This window comes from Astyanax mexicanus, chromosome 5 (genome assembly GCF_023375975.1).
Source record: "Astyanax mexicanus isolate ESR-SI-001 chromosome 5, AstMex3_surface, whole genome shotgun sequence".
Taxonomy (NCBI): Eukaryota; Metazoa; Chordata; class Actinopteri; order Characiformes; family Acestrorhamphidae; genus Astyanax; species Astyanax mexicanus.
Window position 1 is genome coordinate 26282692 of NC_064412.1, and position 21927 is coordinate 26304618.

The 21927-nt window shown below is 39.0% G+C and overlaps 1 protein-coding gene across 3 annotated transcripts; it reads left to right on the top strand.

Annotated features, from left to right (window-relative positions):
• Positions 1 to 1271: 1271 nt before the first annotated feature.
• ubn2a (ubinuclein 2a) lies at positions 1272 to 21397 on the top strand. Of its 3 annotated transcripts, XM_007257144.4 has the most exons (17): positions 1272 to 1731; positions 5328 to 5444; positions 5808 to 5909; positions 6183 to 6311; positions 6479 to 6567; positions 7381 to 7864; positions 8340 to 8410; positions 9789 to 9918; positions 10133 to 10239; positions 10345 to 10455; positions 11103 to 11243; positions 11583 to 11630; positions 14265 to 14307; positions 14437 to 15735; positions 16452 to 16647; positions 16860 to 16928; positions 18236 to 21397. In XM_007257144.4, the coding sequence occupies exons 1-17, from the start codon at positions 1522 to 1524 to the stop codon at positions 18280 to 18282; spliced, it is 3393 nt and encodes a 1130-aa protein (XP_007257206.3). In that variant the 5' UTR covers positions 1272 to 1521; the 3' UTR covers positions 18283 to 21397. The 3 variants fall into 3 exon arrangements, with proteins under 3 accessions (XP_007257206.3, XP_007257208.3, XP_007257207.3); XM_007257146.4 differs by lacking the exon at positions 5808 to 5909; XM_007257145.4 differs by lacking the exon at positions 16860 to 16928 and having other exon boundaries at positions 1273 to 1731.
• The last annotated feature ends 530 nt before the right edge of the window (positions 21398 to 21927 follow it).

Genomic DNA, 21927 nt, shown 5'->3' on the forward strand with positions numbered 1-21927 from the left:
GAGTTCACTGCTGGTTAGGGTATTGTATATCTTCAGAAATGGGGGAGGTGGTGCAGAAATTAATTATTATTGTGCATTCCTTAATTCCTCTGTGATTGGGGGCTGAAATTAGCTTTTAGATTAGCTTTTTATATGCCTTAAATGCTGCAGCTTCTGTCGTCTGTTGCACCATTAAAGGTGGAACGGGAAAGTTAGCTAGCTAGCTCTAGACATGATTCTCTAATAAAAAAAAAAAAGGGAAAGAGACTTCACAAATCAGAAACGTCTTTATAACGTGTGGACAGTACATTAAACTGAAGAAATCTTTACCATGAAATTGTATTCACAAACATGGGTCTTTATAGTTGCAGTTTATTCTGAATGTCAAAGTATAAAAAAGTAGAACTTTAGAAAAATAAAAACTCTAAAGCTACTGCATTTCAGTATTAGTTCTTTTACAGTTAAGTATTCTTAGTTTTTATTGTTCAGTCTGTTTAAGGAAAATATGTGGAAATAATTTTAGCAAGCCTGATGATTTTAGCACAGAGTTAAAATGTGGCCTTTTGTTTTAGTATGTTTATGTTACATAGTTTAAAGGCGGAATTCATAGGTGAAGTACATCATTTACTTCACAAAGAATAAGCCCAAAGACAGAGTTGCACTCAGGAGGAAATACTGTATTTCCAATATGCTTCCAATTTTCTTATATTTGGTCTTTTCGTACCCCTTATTTTGTCCAGAACGTGGTCACCATTGCAAAACATTGCTTAATTTTAAACTTTTGTTGCTAGCATATAAAAATATGCTAATTTAATCACAAATAAAAGCTACAAACCTTAGATTTTAGATGCAAACGCCTACATGAATAAGCAGGCTACTGATTCGTTTTTCAATGAACTTCGCTATAAATCAATGTCCTCTGTCCTGCAGGTTCATGTCCCTCCTGCCACCGTGTGGCTGCATCACTCTCCTTTTGTGTACGTGCAGCACTAAAAAAGGCCACGTCTACCGAACACAGCAGAAGAACATCTTTTAGGATTGGCCTTTTGAGTGTCACAACAACAAATAAGACGGTGTTTAGACAGCTCTCAACAAAAGTTAAGTTTTAATAGGGCAAATTGTGAATTAGACACAGGCAGAGAGCAGTGTTTTCATAATCTCGCATTGAAGATGATACAAACGGGCGTGGTTTCGTTATGACGGGGCGGGGCTTTGGATTGCGGTGGGCGTGCCATTGCGTCCAATTCTCCTCCGATTGGATAGAGTTTTGTATGCGCATGCGCAGCGCGCATTCTCGCTCCCGTTATGTTATTTACTCTTCCACATCCAAGATGGCCGCAGGCAGCGCGGCGCTGGGAGCCTCCGTGGCGGCTTTAGCCGCTCCGCATTCTGCGGCCCAGGCTCCGTGACAACGCGGAGGACTTGAGCAGCTTCCCCAGGCGCTCGGAGGTGGCTTAAGCGCGGCTGCAGCCTGTGTGTATATAGAAGCACTGCGCGGTGCGTGGCAGCGCGGACTTCTCGCTCTTTCGTCCGAGGAGTTGGATGGCTGAGGCCGGCAGGACGTTGCAGCCGCCACCGCTGCTGCCGGGGCTTTGCGACCCGGGCATCAGGAGGGTCAGGCGGACTGACATGGAGAATGGAACTAATACTGGCACTGGGACCGGTACCGTTCGTTTGCAGCTGAAACTGTCTGAACCAGATGAGCTCTTTTCCCCAGAGTTCAATTACGGCGAGCTGATCCAGTCCCTGCAGGTATTCAGAACCAGTGGACACTGACCCAACTTGCCCTACCTGTCCAAAAGTTTGTAGACACCTGCTGTTCTCAAATAAAGGGTTTAATAGGAAGTTTGTGCCCCATTACTCTTCTTTCAGACAGTAACAACCTCTGTTTTTCTAGGAAGGCATTAGCTACACCAACTATACATATTGAAGCATGTGAAATAGCTGTAAAGAGGATTTGTTTGTATTCAGGCCGATAAAAGTGAGAGCATCAGTGAGGACAGGTAGCTAGCCACTGATGTTTGATGGTTAGCTAGCGAACATCACTCAGAACAGTAATGGATAAAGCTTCATCATTTCAGAGAACCTGACAGCTCCATAACTCAGTTCCTGGGCGCTTTATACCCCTTCAGCCCACACTGGATGCACTTTTTTAAAAAGTAGCTAACCTAACTAGCTTAACTCGCATTAGAAGGCTGTTCGGATACTTTTAGACTGTCACACACCTGATACAGCTAATCAAGTCTGTGACGGCTGTGCTGGATCAGCGCTGTTGCTGAAACTCTCTGCTCAGGCAGCTTGACTTTAATATTAATCCTAAGTTTGTACTTCTAAAAATGTATTCAATCGTTGAGAACTCGTGAACTTTAATTTGAGCTGCTAAATATGGTTAGCTAGGTTACCCAGCAGACCGAGTAGCCTGTAGCTCATCTATCTTAGCTAACAGGCTAAGCTAAAGCAGCTAACAGCAGACGATGCTAAAACGTAAACAGGGCAGTTTATAGTTTCCTTTAAGAGTAGTGTGTGCTGTTTTACTCCACATTTACCAGCTTTTATGCAGAATAATTTTGAAATAGTAGAATTATGTGTCTGTTATGTTGCTGTTTTATATAAATAAACAAATCCCAGCCCCCTTATAAGCCATAATTTTGTCTCTTGTCAATACAGGACACGTAGTTAAGATACTCTCTTTGTGCTTTACAGTATTTATAGTTACGGTTTTCAGATTTCTAGAACAAACTGTATAATACCCTCAAAGTGCAGAACACGCATTAAACAGCATGCGTTTTGTTGTAGTTGTGTAAATGTCATGTACATAGCTGTTTTACACGATAAATGTTCTGTTTTCACTTGTTACCTTTGCAAAATGTTCATTCACATTCCTCTGGAATCCAGCCACAGATGCTGTCACAAACCACAGTGCAGAATCTTTATTTAGGGAACCCAGTGTCCGCTACATTGCAATGTATTTGTGTGATATCTCATATATTTGCTGTTTTATCCTAGTTGGTAGACTCTTTCTAATAATAGATATTTTGAGGTCAGTAGAATATAGTACAGCTCTGGAAAAAAATAAGAGACCACTTTAAAATGATGAGTTTCTTTAATTTTACCAAATTGAAAACATCTGAATTATAATTAAGAGGAAAATTGATAAACACAAGCCATCGAACCAAGCTGAACTGCTTGAATTTTTACACCAGGAGTGGCCTAAAGTTATCTGAAAGCAGTGTGTAAGACTGGTGAACATGACAAGATGCATGAAAACTGTGATTAAAATCCAGGGTTATTCCACCTAAAATTGATTTCTGAGCTCTTTAAACTTTATGAATATGAACTTGTTTTCTTTGCATTATTTGAGGCCTGAAAGCTCTGCATCCTTTTTATTATTTCAGCCATTTCTCATTTTCTGCAAATAAATGCTCTAAATTAAAATATTTTTATTTGGAATTTGGAAGAAATGCCTGTAGTTTATAGAATAAAACAACAATGTTCGTTTTACTCAAACATAAACCTATAAATAGCAAAATCAGAGAAATTGGTTCAGAAACAATAGGAGTTAAATGTAGTTAAAACTTGCTGTGTAGATCACTAAAAAAGTTTCTATTAAAAGTGTTACACATTTGTTATGTAAACCAGTTCCCAGCTATATTTAATATCTATTACACTGACTTCTGAGTGCAGAAAACTGTCTGAAGGGCTTGATTGGATAGTAGGTGTTCTCTGTTGTAAACTGAATGAGATCAAGGTTGGGAGTTTTGCATGTAGAAGTTGTAATGTAGTTGTAAATAGGAAAAGCACATGTTTGGGTTGTTGTGGTTTGTGTAGAACAGATGCCACTGCCTCTCACCAGGTTTCTCAGTGGTGGCCTAGTTGAAGTGTATATTTGAGTTGTTTTAAAAACTTTGCAAATAGAATTGTTTTTTAAGAGCAGTATGTGTTCTGCAATGTTCTAGTTACATTTATGTCAACATCTCATTTTTCAGGGTCTGTGATCTTCTGCAGATGTTGTTGCATTTCAAAGTACACAAAATTGAGTGAGCGATAGTGCAGGTGTTTCTTTGTGGTTAGATGATATAGGAGTCTAGAATGTGGATTAAGCGCTCAGTATTGGCAGCATGTGTTTGTGTGGCTACAGTTTATGTGAACATGTTTTTTTCCACCCCTTTGTAATTTTTAGTAGACTAGTAGATTTTTTTGCACACAAACTGGAACGCCGTGATGTTAATATGCCAGTGTCCAGCTCATTATTACCAAACATTATTATTTTTTTTTTTTACAGTTAAGTTCTTAATAAAATATTGTGTGTGATTTTTAAAGGAGATTTGTGAACACTGCTGTATAATATGCAGTACACTACACAAAATATTGTGGAATAACTGCAGGTGCTTTGGTGGTTTAGGGGCTTTGAATGTAGAATGATTTGTCAGTAACATATACATATGTTTGTTTGCTGCTATAATTATGCTATGACTCTCTGATCATCTGAGTGTCTAAGTTAATAAACCAAAAAAAAATCATAATTATTTTTTCTACCAACATCTGTTTATGCCTAACAATTTAAAAGAGCATTTGAAAATCACTAAAATTACACTATTTAATTAGTGGCTAATAATTTGGGAATCATATAAAAGTGTGGAATAAATGTATGTATGTTTAAAATGAACTTGTATAGCCCATTTCCCCCTATTTTAAACATTTAAAGATGTATTAATTAAAAAGACATTAAGACCAGTGCATGTTGTCACATTATTTTTTTTTAACAAGCGAGCATGTGATCAGTCACATGACTGGATGGCAGAGCTGATCAGAGACGCGTACTGTGTTTGCACTACAATGAATCAAATAAGCAATATCAACAATGATCTTGGGTATTTGTCCTTTCACCTGTGCTCTTATTTGCAGTCTTTCTCTAGCAAGGGTTGTGCTTTGGAAAGTGCAATTCAGTCTGAATTATTGGTTGAAATTGTGACAGTGTAAATAACGACTGTCATTATTATTTATAAATTGTAATTTTTTAATAAAATGTAAACATGTGTGATCGAGATAAAAGTATTACAATTCAAAAGGAATAAAGTTTAGAGTGACCAAACTGTTGCGTACATCACCTTTTATCACCCCCTTATCTCTGGTTTGCCGAGAACTATAATTGTCTGTATAAGGGATCTGAGAGGTTAAGTGTTTTTTGGAAGTGTTGCATAGAGGTGTTTAAGCTGTGAGTGAGCAGAGTAGATTTTTTCTCTTTGTCAGCATAACTTTTTGGAACCATTTGAAGAGTGTGTTTAATCTATGCTCGCTTTTATAGCATTAATGACAGTGTGCCAATGTGTCAATGTTTTTCATTACAGACCAAGAAGGAAGTGCCAAGTGCTGTACCTCCTCATGACCCAACTAACCCCTTTGATGATGATGCAAGAGAAAGACGAGAAGTGGAAGCATTGGCCAAAAAGTTTGAGAGTAAATATGTAAGTGGCATTACTGCTGTAGCTGGTGTGCAATGTATATGTTTTCAGGTAAAAAGCATGTATTCATTTAATAATGTTAATATTTGTTGAATTTTGTCGCAATTGCAGTTGATTTTACATTTTACGCCTTAAAATCTGATTATTTAATCTAACCACAAAAATAAGTATATATGAATATAGAAATATATAAAAATATATGAATAGAATTATTTATTAAAAATAAAAAGTGTACTTTGACTTCCATTAGAATCTACATCTACAGCAAACGCACATTTTCCATGTGTCTGACTGTGTTGCACAATAAGGATTAGTAAAGTCATCCTCTGATCAGTAGATCCGGGGTGTTTTTGGGGGGTTTTGCAGGGTACAGCCTGCAGTAAGAAGAGGAAAGACCGAGTGCAGGATCTGATCGATATTGGATTCGGTTATGATGAGAACGACTCTTTCATAGACAACTCTGAAGCTGTGAGTCCAGTTATATTAGTGATTTACACTTCCATTTACCTTTAGACTTTCTACTTCAGAGTTTACATGTTCTTTCAACTTTAGACATTATATTTTACTTTAGAGTTTACACTTTACCTCACTGACTTTTTCAGACCTTGTTGCTTTCTTTTAATATATTATGCATTTTTGGGTGTGGGACTATAACAGTAATATTTGAATATAATTTATAAATTTTGTGCTGACTGGGTGTGTGTATGAGTAGCCTGATGGTAGTTGTTGTTTCGATTGCAGTATGATGAGCTTGTTCCAGCCTCTCTCACAACAAAGCTGGGTGGCTTCTACATCAATACGGGAACGCTGCAGTTCCGTGCCACCTCTGAGTCTGAAGGAGAGGAGCCTGATGGAGATGAGCAAACGAGGGTGAGCAGTTAAAGTCCTTCAGCAGTCTGATGATCTTTTAAGTGAAAATGTATGCTTACAGATGTAGTCAAATCAACATTAATAATAATTGCTTCTGGGTGTGAGTGAGGGTTACATATTGATGGAATTTCCTTTTGAAGATGTGCTAAAGTTAAACTTTTATGTAGGAAGGAGAGGAACCAGGGCTGAAGAGGAAGAGGAAAGATGAAGACACAGAGGAAAAGAAACTACAGAAACCCCAGCCGCCTAAGCAGGGGTGAAGTATCAAAGTTATAAAATAGAAATTATCTGTTTTTCTGACACACCTTTAATCGTCTCAATAAATTAATAATTTTGAATGAAAATCCAGATCCTGTTTTCTATCAGTTTTTTTGTTTGCTGAAGGTTTTGCCTTAAATTTAATTATACGAATACAGATCGATCTGATTATTACACCTGATTTTGTTGAGTACACATAATAATGGTAACATGCATGGGTGCCCCCAGGAAAATATGCAAACATTTAAAGATGTCATTCTATTGTTTTATTTATTCATTTTAAAATGTCTAGTTGTGGTCTTTAGAATTAATGAATGCCATGTGAGCTGTTTTTGTAAAAAGTTCTCCAGTAATCCAGTATTCATACATTCAAACACATCGCCTCTGATTGGCAAATTGACATTTTTACACAAATAACAGTCTTTTCAATGTCATATGTTACTTTACACAAAATCCAAAGTTGACCAAGTTACTTACAAAGAGGTAAGTAAACCTAGTTACTTGCCTAGTTAATTGGGTAGTCCAGGTCCAGAATTACTGGGCAAAGCATATAACACGGATGTGTTATTTGCACAAATAATACAGGAATGAGCTGCCATGTTGTTCCTAGTGCTTTTAGCTCCTGTCTAAAGAGATGCTTCTGCCTGACTTTAGTGCTGCCTGGGGGCGGTCGAACAAGAAAAAATGGATTTTAGCAGAAGGACATGCAAATATAAAGTGTGCAGTGTGCGAGATGTAAAAGCTTAGTCATTTTGCCACGTTTTTTTTTTGGTTTGTGCTGCAAATATAAACTGTGCTGTTTCTGCCACAGCTTGGAGCCTCTAAACGTGCCTCAGCCGGAGAAGAAGAAGAGGAAGAAGCTGATGAAGGACTCTCTGTGTTTGGCCGCGATGCTGCGTCGCTTTACGAAGGAAAAGGAAGAGATACGTAAACAAACCCCAGCGGGAATTAACCCCGCACTGACCAGCAACCTGCATCACGCACACACCCTTCGCACCACCACCAATAATGACCCCCTACTCACCGACCTGACCTCTGACCCCGCTGTGATGTCACTGTTGACCAGCTCTAATGGGAACGAGCTGCACGACTTGCTGAGTGACCTGGACTTCAGCGTACTGGACACTGGACCCCAGTCAGCTGCCTCAGGTGGGGAAAATGGAAAGCCGGCCGAAGGAGTGGTGCCGAAAGTGGCAGGCGGGGCTCAGTTCAGGGCAGCGGCACTTCTTTCGCCTCCACCACTGCCAGAGGGACTGCCTGGACCCCTGATCAAACGCATTGAAGACCTACGAACTGTAAGTACTGCTAGGAATGCAAATTTATCAAATAATTTCTCAGCATTTAATCTAACGAACAATCTTTTGTATGTGTTGCCGAGCATGTTAATCATATGTACATTATATAGCACCACTATGTTATAAAAAGCTCCTGTGCGTTCTGTAGTGTAATACACTCTGTCAGATTCAGTGTGTAAATCATGTGAATGTTGTAGAGCATTATAAAGAAGCCTTTTTACAATAAAATAAGCATGTCCACAGTATGAATCCTCTGTATGAAATCCTCTGCAGCTCATCTGGTTGGTGTTTGACAAGAGCATGAAGATATAGAGGAGAGAGAGTGAAAGAAAGTCAGACACAGAAAGGATGTGTCTATATGATAAAACTGGGTTTTATTAAGAGTTTTGTTTTGCTTTAATATTAGAAGCTGTTTGTGTTATTCTTATTTTTTTTAAACATCAAACTCTAAATCGGCACATTCTGTTCCCCTTAGGCATCGCGACAATTTGACCAAGAGGGCAGAAAGAAGTTCTTCACTTTGGACATGAACAACATCTTATTGGAGTGAGTATTGCCTCTATACTTTCAGTCAGTAATAAAAGTCTATACCCAACTAGTTTGCACTGTAGTTACAAAAATAATATGTCTAACAAGAAACAAATTTAATACTCCATTAATAATCACTGGAGCTACAATGCTAATGTAGCTAGCAAGCAGGAAAAGTGCTAAGTCCCCTAATTAGTACCAGTACTGAAATTACAAGGCTTATTTATGCAGTAGAAAAGCCAATACTAAACTAAGTAGCATTAAAACTACAAGGTAATGTACTTAACAAGTAATAAAACCGCATAGCCCAACAATTAGCTCTGAAGCTATAAGGCTAATTTAGAGTAATAGAAGCATACATTGCACAAATTAGCACTGGAACTGTGAATTTAATGTAATTTCAGTGATTAATTGAAAGGTTACAGAAAACTTTATGCACAGTTTATGTATAGTTTAGGCCATTATAGACCCCACAATGATTCAGGGTGGTGTGAAATCCAGGGTTTCTTGACCTATTATTTATGCCCAGGGTTTGGTACACACCAGTTTATTAGGTTTGGTTTGGCTTCTATTTCACCACACTCTGGAGGTCTGTTGGATAAGGAGAAAATGTTCTGGTTTCACACTTTTCAGTACAATTTCACTGTCTGTTTGACCACAAAGTACAAGTGGTGCAAATGATTCCCCAGTTTCTGACATCACTCAAACACGTAGCTACATAGCTAATGTAGGTAACAAATAATTTAAGCTTGTGCCGTATTTTTCTGACTAGGCACACTAGATTATAATGCGCACTATCAATGAGCGTCTAATTTCTGGTCTATATTCATACATAAGGCGCATTGGATTAAAAGGTGCATTATGCGACACTAGTAAGGATACCTACATCGAAGTGAGCAAGAGTGTCGCCATGTTTCCCTTCTAATGGGGGAAGTGCCTAAGTAAACAATGAGCACTGGATTTACATCACCACAGATTCTCTTCGGAAACTGTTTATTTGCTTGAATAAAGCGTTTCCGTTTATTTACAGTAAGCTTAGATTTCCAGTATTTTGTCCAAGGTTGAGCGCTTACTACGGTTGGCAGCATAGCCAGCTGTGGTTAGCAGCACTAGCCAGCCCTGGTTATCAGCACTAGCCAGCCCTGGTTATCAGCGCTAGCCAGCCCTGTCTAGCAGTGCTACCCAGCCGTACCCAGCCGTATGCATCTTACAGCCTGACCAATAGAATTCATACACAAGGTACACTGAATTATAAGGCTCACTGACAATTTTTGGGGAGATTTTAACACATTACACAAAAGTATATTCCCCACCAATTACTGTATGTCTGGAGCTATGATGCATTATAAAATTATATAATATCTCTCTCTCTCTCTCTCTCTCTCTCTCTCTGCAGTATTGAGCTGCAGGTGCAGGAGCAGCCCCCAATGGTGCGTTCATGTGTGTATTCTCACCTGGAGGCTTTCGTGCCCTGCAATAAAGAGACTCTGCTCAAACGCCTCAAAAAGCTCAGCCTCAACATCCAGGTATCTTACCTTGTCTGTATGTCTGCCTGTTGTGTCAATCTGTCCTTCCATTGTATTAAATACCGTACATAGTCCGTTTGCCCTACTGTTCACTAAAAAAGTAGTGTTGAGATTAATTTATGCGATTATTTAGAATTCATTTGTAGAGTTTAGGGAATGCTGATTTCCACCGTCTGATTTTTTTATTCATCATTTTGTGTGTGTGTGTGTTCAGGACGATCGTCTGCGGACTCCTCTGCTGAAGCTGAAGCTGGCTGTGTGCAGTGTTATGCCAGAACAAACTGCCAGATACAACATGGACTGCCTGGCCAGAGTGGCAAAGTATGGCCTGACAGAGCAGAGCGTAGTAGTACAGTAGAAACCTCATTTATACTTGTATTTTGGTTCTGTACTCAGTGTGTGTGTGTGTGTGTGTGTATGTTGCAGACAGCAGATGGAGGATGGAGAGAGAAATGTTTCAGAGGAAGAAGAGGAGGAGAAACCAGGAAAAAGGGTTATGGGACCACGGAAGAAATTCATTTGGGACGACAAACTCAGGTAAGCAATGCTCGTTCAGCCTGCAGCATCAAAGCCCTGTTTTTTTAGTCTACGGGAGTTTAAGCCCACCCATTCAGCTGGCAGTTAATTAGCCCTGCCCATTCAGTCTACAACTACCTGGCCCTACCTATTCAATCTATAGCAGATTAACCCTGCTTATTTTGTCTACAGAATCTTAGCCCCATTCATTTTGTCTATAACAGATTAGCCTTGTCTATTCAGTTTATAGTATTTTAGTTCCACTCATTCTGCATTCAGCAGTTTAGCCCTGCTCAATCACGATACAGCACTATTTAGGCCTATTCAGCCTACGGACAGCTTATTAAAGGCATAATACAGGGCAGAGAGTGAACTCTGGGCTCAACTCTCCTGTATCGTTTATCAGTCTTAGAGTGATGAAATGCCGTTGGTGTGAAATTATAATTTTTATTGGTTCATTAACGCACACTGTAGGTGTGTGTGTATATATAGATAAGAAATGTTTTTTTTTTAATAATATTGTTGTAGATGATAATTTAAGCACAAAAATGCTTTACAAGATTTCAAATTGAGTAGCTTCTGCTTAAATAGGTACCATTTGATTGGAATAAGATTTTCTTTATCTTGTAAAATACTAAAACACAATAAATTATGTGATTGTATTGCAGGGCTTTGCTGTGTAACCTGGTGCGAGTGAAGCTGAAATGTTATGAGCAGGAGAAATGCTCTCTTTCTGTAGAGGACTACCTCAAAGTATTCATGGAGAATGAGGTCAAACCGCTCTGGCCTAAAGGATGGATGCAGGCCAGGTTTGTGTGAAGAATTAACCCTCCCTGACAGGGGTTACGACTCCTGATATTACTACTGCCCTCTACTGGGTCTAATGTGAAACGGCCTTAAACACCGTTACAGTTTTGTTTTGTGTTTTCTTGAACCGCGGCTAATTTAACTTGCAGTGTTTGATGACACAGGTGATAATGTACAAACAACCTGTGTAGCAGGAAAGCAGAATAAATAAAGTCAATTATTTAGTTATTTATTTATTTTTATTGTTTGTAATACCCATGATTTGGGAAGGAACAACTGATGAACAGGTGCCCCAGTACTTTTGTCTTCATAGTGTTTCATGCTTGTGTGTTTTGTTACAGAATGCTGTTTAAGGAGAGTCGTACAGTACATGGTCACCTCACTGGCCTGTGAGTACACATTGTATAGATTATACTAATCAGTCAAGACCTTTATCAACCTTTATTTTCACTCAAGAATATATAGAAGAAAGTCAACCTCATTTTCAATGCAGCCAAACATGTACAGTTTAAAAGGGATTAAAAACATAAAATAAGAAATTAAGATTTAATAAGGATAAAATTACTAACATTTGTTTGAATAAATTCATTTAATATAGATTAATATATAATATATATAAAAATTAATATATATAAAATTGAAAAAATCTAAATAAAATTAAAACATTTCTAAAATAAATTATAAACAATAAAGTATTATTAATAATAATTATAAAAGTAAATGGTAAAATTAAATGAGAATGGTACAATTAATAATAATGAAGATAGTACTCAGTAAAAATTAAGACAAACATTTTATAAGAAAGACAAAAAACTCAAAACAATCACAGGTTTTCTAATGGTGTTTAGAAACTAAAAGTTTCTAACTAAGAGAGCTGAGCTTTAGAGTTTCCTGTAGTGAATTCCAGGTTGCTGGTGCACTATTACAAGCTGCAGTGAATTGGGTCTCTCTTTCTGACTTTTAAACAAGGAGACATCAGATGTCTTTAAAAAAAAATGGAGCTTTCTATTGTGCTTTCCATATGTTTTCTATTTCTCACATCCGAGCCTTACCAAGTCGTGGTAAATTACCCTACAGTAGCTAAAAGCAGATTGTCCTGGTTCACTAATAACTCTCAGTACCTGAAGGGTGATCCAGCCACTGGAGCAAGTCTGATATGTACTGTTATTTATTGAGATCAGATGAGAGGTATAAGCTGGCAAATAAACAGAAAGTGATATATATATATATATATATATATATATATATATATATATATATATATATATATATATATATATATATATATATATATATATATATATATACACACAGGTGCTGGCCAACGAATTAGAATAATTTGAAATAGTGCAATCATGAAATTCTTTGAATGCATTTTTTGTGCAGAAAGCAAATCAGGTGTTCACCGCACCTGTCCTACTCGTTAGACTAATCACAGAACTCGTTACCTGGAAAAAAATTTGCTCAGCTGAGCTTTCCAAAAGGCCCATTTAGGCCATTTAACTGTGACACTGTTGTTTTATTGAATTAGAATAATGGAGAAACCGTTTCATTGAATTAGAATAATTTTTATTATAATTACAATCATCACTTTCTCAGTATTTTGTGGCTGCCCCCTTGGCTTGTATGACTGCCTGAAGTCTCCGCGGCATCGATTTGACCAGCTTGTCGCAAGTTTCCGCACTCACAGCTTCCCAGGCAGTGGCGATGTTCTGCTGCAGTTGGTCCAGCGTAGTAGGCTTTCTCCGCTTGACGATGGCACAAAGGTTTTCAATGACATTGAGGTCAGGCGAGTTGGCCGGCCATGCCAAAACTTCAAGCTGTTTTTTAGTGAACCAATCTTTGGTCGACTTTGCCGCATGAGCCGGTGCAAGATCCTGTTGAAATATGAAGTCTTCTTCGCCGAACTGTTCCTCAACAGTCGGAATCAGGAACGTTTCCAGAACATCTTGATATACGGCAGCATTGACAGTCTTCTTGAGGAAGCAGAGTTTCCCTACACCTCGAGCGGACATGCATCCCCAGACCATAACGCTCTGGGGAAACTTGACGGATCTTTTCACGCACTCGTGGTTGTAGGTTTCGCCACCACGACGCCAGACACGAGGAAGGAGATGCAGAAGCGTGATTCGTCACTGAAGTGAACCGGTTGCTGACTGCGATCTTTCTCAGCTGCTTGTTGTCGCGAGCAGAAGTTTTTCGGACGCCGGAACAGTTGGTGCGCTTGCTGCAGTTTTTCTTGAGAGCTTTGCAGACGGAAGACTGGCTGATGCCGAGCTGCTCAGCAATTTTAGTTTGGGTCAAGCCTTGTTGTTGAAGGGCTTGAGTTTGAGCCACTATTCCGGTTGAGAGGTCGCGCTGCTTACCCATGATTGATTTTACAACTTAGAAATTCTACTCAACCCTGACTTTATACTGCACAGTGAACACTCTTCACAGAAAACAAAAATTCGAGCATTTATTCTAATTCAATGAAACGGTTTCTCCATTATTCTAATTCAATAAAACAACAGTGTCACAGTTAAATGGCCTAAATGGGCCTTTTGGAAAGCTCAGCTGAGCAAATTTTTTTCCAGGTAACGAGTTCTGTGATTAGTCTAACGAGTAGGACAGGTGCGGTGAACACCTGATTTGCTTTCTGCACAAAAAATGCATTCAAAGAATTTCATGATTGCACCATTTCAAATTATTCTAATTCGTTGACCAGCACCTATATATATATATATATATATATATATATATATATATATATATATATATATATATATATATATATATACACACAAAAATAAGCTAGTGTGTTTCCCTTCGTGCAGCCAGTGAGGACCAACCAACTTTTTCTTATAGTCTGCAATGGTGAGTACTGTAAGGGTTGCCAGTAATAAATCTCAGAGCAGAGTAGAAGGATGTATCTAGTTGCTTTATATGGCCAAACCATTTTTTGAACAGGCCTTAAACAAGTGATTCTTTAAAGTCTGTTGGTTGTATGTGGGTTGTGACTAACATCCATTTATTTGTTTCAGGGGAAAGAAGAGGATCTTTCCCACCCCCAAACCTAAAGTAAAGGTTAGTAAACACCTGTGCTAATTGGTATACATTGGCATCATTTATTTATTTGCCATATTGGTTACTTATTGGTTATGTTTCATTTCTTGTTAGCTAATAATATAATTTCTGTAATATCTTTCTCTCCAGGAGTTGGAATGGGCCCAGCGCTCAATCCTGACGTTAGCCCCAGTGGCAGCTCCAGCGTTACCTGGCCCTGTGGGCCTGCTCTCCTCCCCTACATCAGAGCCCATCTGCCTCTCTGACTCGCTGGACGATGACCTGGCCACCAACTCTCTGGACTCTATTGCTCATGCACTTTCACTGCTCAGCAATGCTGCTAACGGCATCACAGCTAGCTCTGCTTCTGCCTCCTCTTCTTCACCTCCTGGTATTAGCAGGCACTGTTCTCACACGCAGAGTCCGGCTCTGTCCGTATCGACCACATCCGTTGCTTCCTCTAATCTTACCTCCACTCCTTCGTCTTGTCCGAGCCGAGTGGAGACCTTTTCGGGGCTAAAGGATGCTGCATTGCTGCAGAGAAACACAGTGACGCCTCCGAGTGTTGCTAACAGCACTGTTTGTAGGTCAAACAGCATAGTTAGCATCAGCACTGCCCAGCAAGCTAAGCCTCGCCCACCTCCGACAGCCTCTCCACTTTACCCGCCTCAGCAAAGGCCGTTTGCGGTGAAACCTGGCCACATGCCAACCCCTACAGCTCAGCCCAAGAACTTGGCTAACAAACCGGCTGAAGCTAGCCGAAGTGTCGGCGTGACGGTGGGTGCGCAGCAGCCTATTACAAATTCTCACTCTTCACCACTGAACTGCAAAAGCCCTCAGCAGGTGACTAGGGTGCCGAACTTGCCCCGCCAGTCTCCTACACCTCCCTCGCCCTCCAGCCTCCACCCACAGAGCAAGGTCCAGACACACACCCCGCCCCAGGCACACCACCAGTCGGGCTTTATAACGCCCATGCAGGCCACCATCACCAAGTCTTCCCACAGTAGCAGCAGCTCACCCATCATTAAACTTACCCACCGGCCTCCTGCCCCCACGCCTTCACCCCCCACCCCGACATCGTCCCCTCACCCTCAAATCGTAACCCCACCTCTCCAGTACAGTCCTAAAAGCCCCGGATTAAGGCTGCCCTTCAGTGTCAGCTCTGCTGTCAAAACCACCACCCCGCAGGCAATCTGCAGCTTTGCTGGTGCACAAAAAAACACCAATCCTCAAGGGGGCATTAGTGCAAGCATTACTAACCACAGCCCCACAGTCTCACCTCAGACCATTGGCTTCCAGGACACTAGCACCTCCCCTTCAGGTGTCTCAGCCAACCACGGACAGAGGCAGAGGACTGTGGGAGGTGCCAGCCAGAGTGCCAAATCTTCAGCCAATCGCACATCAGCCTTGGGATTGACTGCTTCACCTGACCCTGCCCTCTTGTCCCAGGTATGGGGGTCATATATGTCTTTTTGTGTAGAGTTAAGGACAAGTGCACAGTGGACATAATAGTGAGATAACCTGCAGAGAAACCCATACATCACCCTGAGCCTCTCCCAAACTAGCCCTCCCATTTTTTTGTTAGCCTTTTTCAAATTTGAGCTGATTAGGGGAAAATCATGGGAATTTAGTGCCCCTTTATGCATTTGAGAGTTTCCTAAAGGCCAAGATGGTGTTATACAAGTCCTCCATTAAGTCTGTATCTCTGGAGTAAATTTGTACATACCCTAGGTGATTTCTGACCCAAAAAAGAACAAATGATCTTATCCAGTGAGTCAAAAAAGATTTGGCAGAAAAAAAGGAATTGACTGGAATTTAAAAATAAATTTTGGTTAATTTTGTTAATTTTAACAATATTGATTCTGCCGATTGAACATGGATATTTTGATCATGGATACATTTTGTCATAGATGGACATGGATAGTTTAATGGATGGGTAAGAGTGTCAATGGTCATGGAAACTTGGGCATTGGTGGTATGTGTATTGTTATGGATGGGTGAGCATGAGTATCAAAGCATATGGGTTTAGATTAAAATGCATAATATGAGTATTCATGGGTGTTCGAAGTCTGGTCTGGCATAAGTATAGATGGGCATGGGTGAGTAAAGGAAAAAACCCAGAACCGTAGAAAAAAAGAAAGTATTAAAGGACAATTTTTTTTCAGGTTTCTTCTGCAGCAGGCGCTAATCTCCTCAGTTCGGTGGGTGCGACTTTGCCGTTGAGTTTCGGGATGTTGGGAGGCCTGGTGCCTATCTCTCTGCCCTTCCAGTTCCCCCCACTGCTGAACTTCACTCCGCCCACCCCGGCCAGTGCAGGGGGAACTTCACCTGCCCCCAACTCAGGATACAGTCTGTCTCAGAGTGAGTAAATTCAGCTGTTCACTCTTTCTCCTCTAAAGCAGGGTTATGTGATTTTTAACTGATTTGCTTTTGCTGCTGAGTGTTGGGTCTGTCTCCCCTCTGTGTTAGTGTTTAAACAGTACCCTTCCATGTTTCCCTCTTTTTGCTCCTGTCTCTTCCTGGCTGGTGCTGTGGTCTTCCCTCACCCCTATCACCCGTGTCCTGCCCCTCAGATTTGTTTAAGAGTTTGCAGTCAGGTGCCCAGGCTGCTCTACCTCCTCACCTGCAGCTTGCTTTCTCAGGTAACCTGCCTTCCCTGACTCACCCACACCCTCTCCTGATCTCCTGCTTCTTCTGCTTCACTGCTCTTTTTTGTTTTGGTGCACAAAATGCTCTTATTCAGTCTTTAGGGGGCGATGTGATAGTAATAGCTGTGATGAACTGACTGACTGTTTTAATAGAGGGCACTCTTAACAGTGACTCCAAATGTTGCTTTCACTTGTGTGTGGATGGTGTTTGGTTCCTGGCTGTTGCCACTTGAAGTCTGGAAAAAATTAAGAGACCACTTAATTTTTTTAATCAGTTTCTCTGATTTTGCTATTTATAGATATATGTTTGAGTAAAATGAACATTGTTCCCAAATTCCAAATAAAATATTGTCATTTAGAGCATTTCTTTCAGACCTCAAATAATGCAAAGAAAACATGTTCATATACTTAAAGTTTTAAAAGATCAGAAATCAATATTTGGTGGAATATCCCTGGTTTTTAATCTCAGTTTTCATGCATCTTGGCATGTTCTCCTCCAGTCTTACACACTGCTTTGTATAATTTTATGCCACTCTTGGTGCTAAAATTCAAGCAGTTCAGTTTGGTTTGATGGCTTGTGATCATCCAGCTTCCTCTTTATTATATTCCAGAGGTTTTCAATTTGGTAAAATCAAAGAAACTCATCATTTTTAAGTGGTCTCTCATTTCTTTTTCCAGAGCTGTATATTTAAAGTAAATGTCCCTTTGCACTTATACAGCAGCCCATTTTACCATGCAGAGCCTTTTTGTTTCTGGAAGTAGTGCAGACGTTTACCTACTTCTTAAAAATGTTCACTTATTTGTTTTCTTAAAATATTAATTTGAAATCCATTTTTTTTTTATCCAAAAGTGATTTTGAGATTAAGGTAAGACAGTGTGCCTTGTGGGTTGGGTATCTGACCTTCCAAATTAGGGAGAAAGGGGTAAAAAGTGAGAGAAAATAAATAAATAAAATATTGAAAATATAAAAGACGAGATGCCCTCCTAAAATAAAACAATATTACATTTAAAGTAAATGATCTACAATTTTAAGGCACTAAATCAAAATGTGAAAAAGTACTTCAATATTAAAAAAAAAGAAATACAAATTTGCAGTAATATTTGTGCCAAATCTCTTCAATAAGGGTCTCAATATTTTGTCTTCCTACAGCCTACATAGACGGCACTTTGACATACTGACTCAACACCTTCAACACTTTCTATCTCACTGCAGCGTTCATGTTTTTTGAAGACTGTCCAAATGTTTGTAGACACTTGCTGACCAGCACTTCAGCTCAATCTGTTTCTCTTTCTCTTTCCAGATTCGAACCAAAGCCAGGCCGGAGACGTGAAGAGAAAGACCCACTGACAGAGCGTGACCGGATCGTAACAGTCCATTGACACTAAACAGATATCTATCTTATTAATTATGTGATTAAATGCTAGAAAGAAACTGAGTTTGCTTTTGGACCTAACTGACCGATTAACAACCCTGTTTCTCCAGTTTGTTTTTGTTGTTTTTGGGCCGATTGGAGGACCAAGTAGCTTTTATTGTTTTAATTTCGTCAATATGTTTACACAACAAGACCTTAATCACTGTGGAAGGAGGAGCGGGGGGCAGGGTTTGGGGAGGGGGGGATGGAAGGAAAGTAGAAGCAACATAATTTAATTCTATTTAAGTTTGTGTGCGTTTGGCTGGAGATGTGCGTTTTTATTTTCCTTTGCGAGATCTCACGCAGCGTTTTCTATATTAGACTGTTAAAGCAGTAGCTCTCAGTAATAACGTGAGTTAGTTATTTATAGCTTTTAACACAGAGATGTGCATTCTGGGCTTAGAGGAATAAAACTGGGTATGTACATAAAATATACACAAATATATATAAACATAAATATTATATGCTTTATTTCCAGGTCAGTTTGAAGTCTGTGCGTGCGTGTGTGCGTGCTCATATACACCCCTCACGTGTTTCTGGTGCTGTGGATCACACTGGACCTTGTTCTATACACTTGAATAAGTTTCTTTTATTGAGTGTGTGCTTAGTTTGGGTGTGTGAGAATTGGGGGGGATATGAGACTGTAGCTTACTTGAACTTCATTTTCTGAAGGGTTTATGGTTCAATAACAGAACACTTTCCAAACATTTTCAGTTCAAAAAGAACGCCTTAGTTTGTAAAGTTAAATGATTAACTATGCAGGACTGTAAATGCTTCAATGCAAAAACACAAGCTGTTGTTTAGCTTGCCTCTTCTGTGTGTGTGTGTGTGTGCGCGCGCGTGTGTCTGTCTCTGTCTTTCTTTCTCTCTCTCTCTTTCTCTCTCTCTTTCTTTCTCTATGGATGGCTGTGTGTTTTCTTCCTGAGTTTTGCCTGTATTGTCGCTGTTGCAGTGAAACCTTGTTGAGTAATTTTCAAGTTTAAATGTAATTTAAACTTACAGCGCTCTGGAAAAATAAGAGGTTACCTAAAAATGTTGTTTTTTGATTTTACCAAATTGAAAACCTCTGGAATATAATTAAGAGGAAGCTAGATGATCACAAGCCAAACATATTCCTATAAATAGCAAAATCAGAGAAACTTATTCAGAAACTGAAGTGATCTCTTCATTTTAATGTATGTGCAGATGTTTTAAGGATAGACCAAGTAATTAAAGGCTTGGGTGATGTGGTCAGATAAATTATGATTGACAAGAAATCACTTCATAAAAAAATTAAATAGTATCTCAAAATAGATATTTTCTTGAAAAATAAAATGCATAAAATACTGGGATATTCTTTTAAAGTGTTTATAAGCTGTTGAATAAAATAAAATGCCATCAATTACTTGTTGTTTTCCAAACAGTGAGTTCTCTATAATGTTAAAGCTCTGACATTGCTGGTTGCTGGCACCAACAGGAGCTTTTATTACTTACTAATGATCAGCTGATCAGAATACTCCTACGCAACTCATTAATAAACACCGAAGTGTTAATCATTTTAATAAGTGTTAATTAATACATGGATATAGACAGACTGATGTGTAGAAGTAGTGATAAAATGTGGTTCATTGTTTTATAAGAGGCAGATCACTGTTTACCCTTTGATTTGTGATTTATTAATTAAGGTTTTCATCACCTAATTAATATACATAAGTAAAGGGTTATGAATATTTTAAAATTTGTACCGTAACCAATCAGAACCATTCTAGTACATTTCTCTGCATCATACTGGATTTACGACCAGAAAGGCCTGGGATAGTATGAAAAATACACATTTAAAATAAAACTGCATATTTCATTGCAGATAGTATGAATTCAAGATACAGTGGTGCTTAAAACATTTGACCTTACATTTTTACATATACACAAGTCCTAAAAGTAGACAAGGAGAACTAAAGGAAAAATATTAGAATTGCTCCTTTTTTACTGAGGAAAATTATCCAACATTAAATACACAATTTCCAAAAGGATTCAATCTGCTTTTCAAATCAAATTTATTTGTATAGTGCATTTTACAAGTGATGTCACAAAGCAGCTTTACAGAAATTTTACACGGTTAAGACTCTCTGCTGGCCAGTCAAGTTCTTCCACACCAAACTCTCTCCTCTGGGTCATAATGGACTTTGTTTTGTGCGCTGATGCGCAGTCATGTTAGGAATCTGAAGTTACGTTTTCAAATGCCAATTACTGTGTAAAACGGAAGCCTAATGTTAACAGTATCCAGAAGTGGCGTCAACTTTTGGTTAGACGTCTAACTCTTTTGTTAGAAAAATTACTATTCCAGATCATTTGCAGAATAAACGGATCCCGTGTGCTTCACACCAAAAACAAAAAAAAGGGCTATCTGATCTGTAACTATTTCATTTTCATTTTTCCATACTATCTGTATTTGGTTTTGGTAGTTTGGGGTTAAATAGCTAATGATTAAGTCATTTCACAAGGTTTTGTTCCAACAGTGACAATACAGTTTCTTTGTTGAGCACTTAGAAATACCTCCATTTAAAGATCAGTTCTTCCTCCACTTTCTCGTCCTCCGTTTTCTAGCTCTGCTGTCCAGGCTGTGTTTCAGACCGTCTGATATTCTGGTAGAGTTTGTTCAAATGATGGCACCAAAGACCATAGACTTCAGACTGCAGCACAGTCAGTGTGTGTGTGTGTGTGTGAGTGTGTGTGTGTGTGTGAGTGTGTGTGTGTGTGAGAGTGTGTGTGTGTGAGTGAGAGTGAGAGTGTGTGTGTGTGAGTGAGTGTGTGAGCGTGTTCTTCCAGTGTGCCCACATCTGAGCATTATAACATCTCTAGCGTAGGCTAAGCTAAAGCGTGTTTATGGGTTTATTCTATATGGATGTGGTGGACAGGAAAAAAAAAAACAAATACAAGTTTATATTGTTTTTATTTTTATTTTTTTTTTATTTTCTAAAGAGACTGATCTGGAGTAAAGCTCATGTTTTGTCTCCTTTCTTTAAGGTAGATTATTTTCGTCTGTGTTTCTGTAATAAAAACTACTGTCATTTCCGTCACGTGTCTTTAGTGTTTTTCTATTTGTTCACATTGTGAACAACTCGATTCTCTGCAAAATTAAATAGGACTGTTAAACCTTTAACAGTCAAAATTGTTCATAGTCATGGTGAATGAATCAAGGTGTCCGAATCTTTAAAGAAAGTTATTATACCAAATGTGTATGAAATTAAAAAGTACCATAGTATTTTTGAGTATTTGATAAAGGGATACACAAAGAAAAAGTTCCCAGTTAAAATTGTATTTGTTCAAATTTACACCTAAACTCAGAACACAAATGTAGGTGCACTTATGGAAAATGAAAATGATCAAGCAGGTGAAACTTGCTCAGCATCCTGTCTGTGTACTTAACAACTGAGGTAACAAAGAACAGAGCCAACAAAATGTTCACGGATAACTCTTGCTCAAACTGGCTACATTCACACAGCAGGTAAAACTGACCCAAAGTGACAGATTTTCCCAATTTTAGTGGCTGTCGATCTCAGTCGCTTCCACTTGTTTTAATAAGCACTGACAGTTGACTGTGG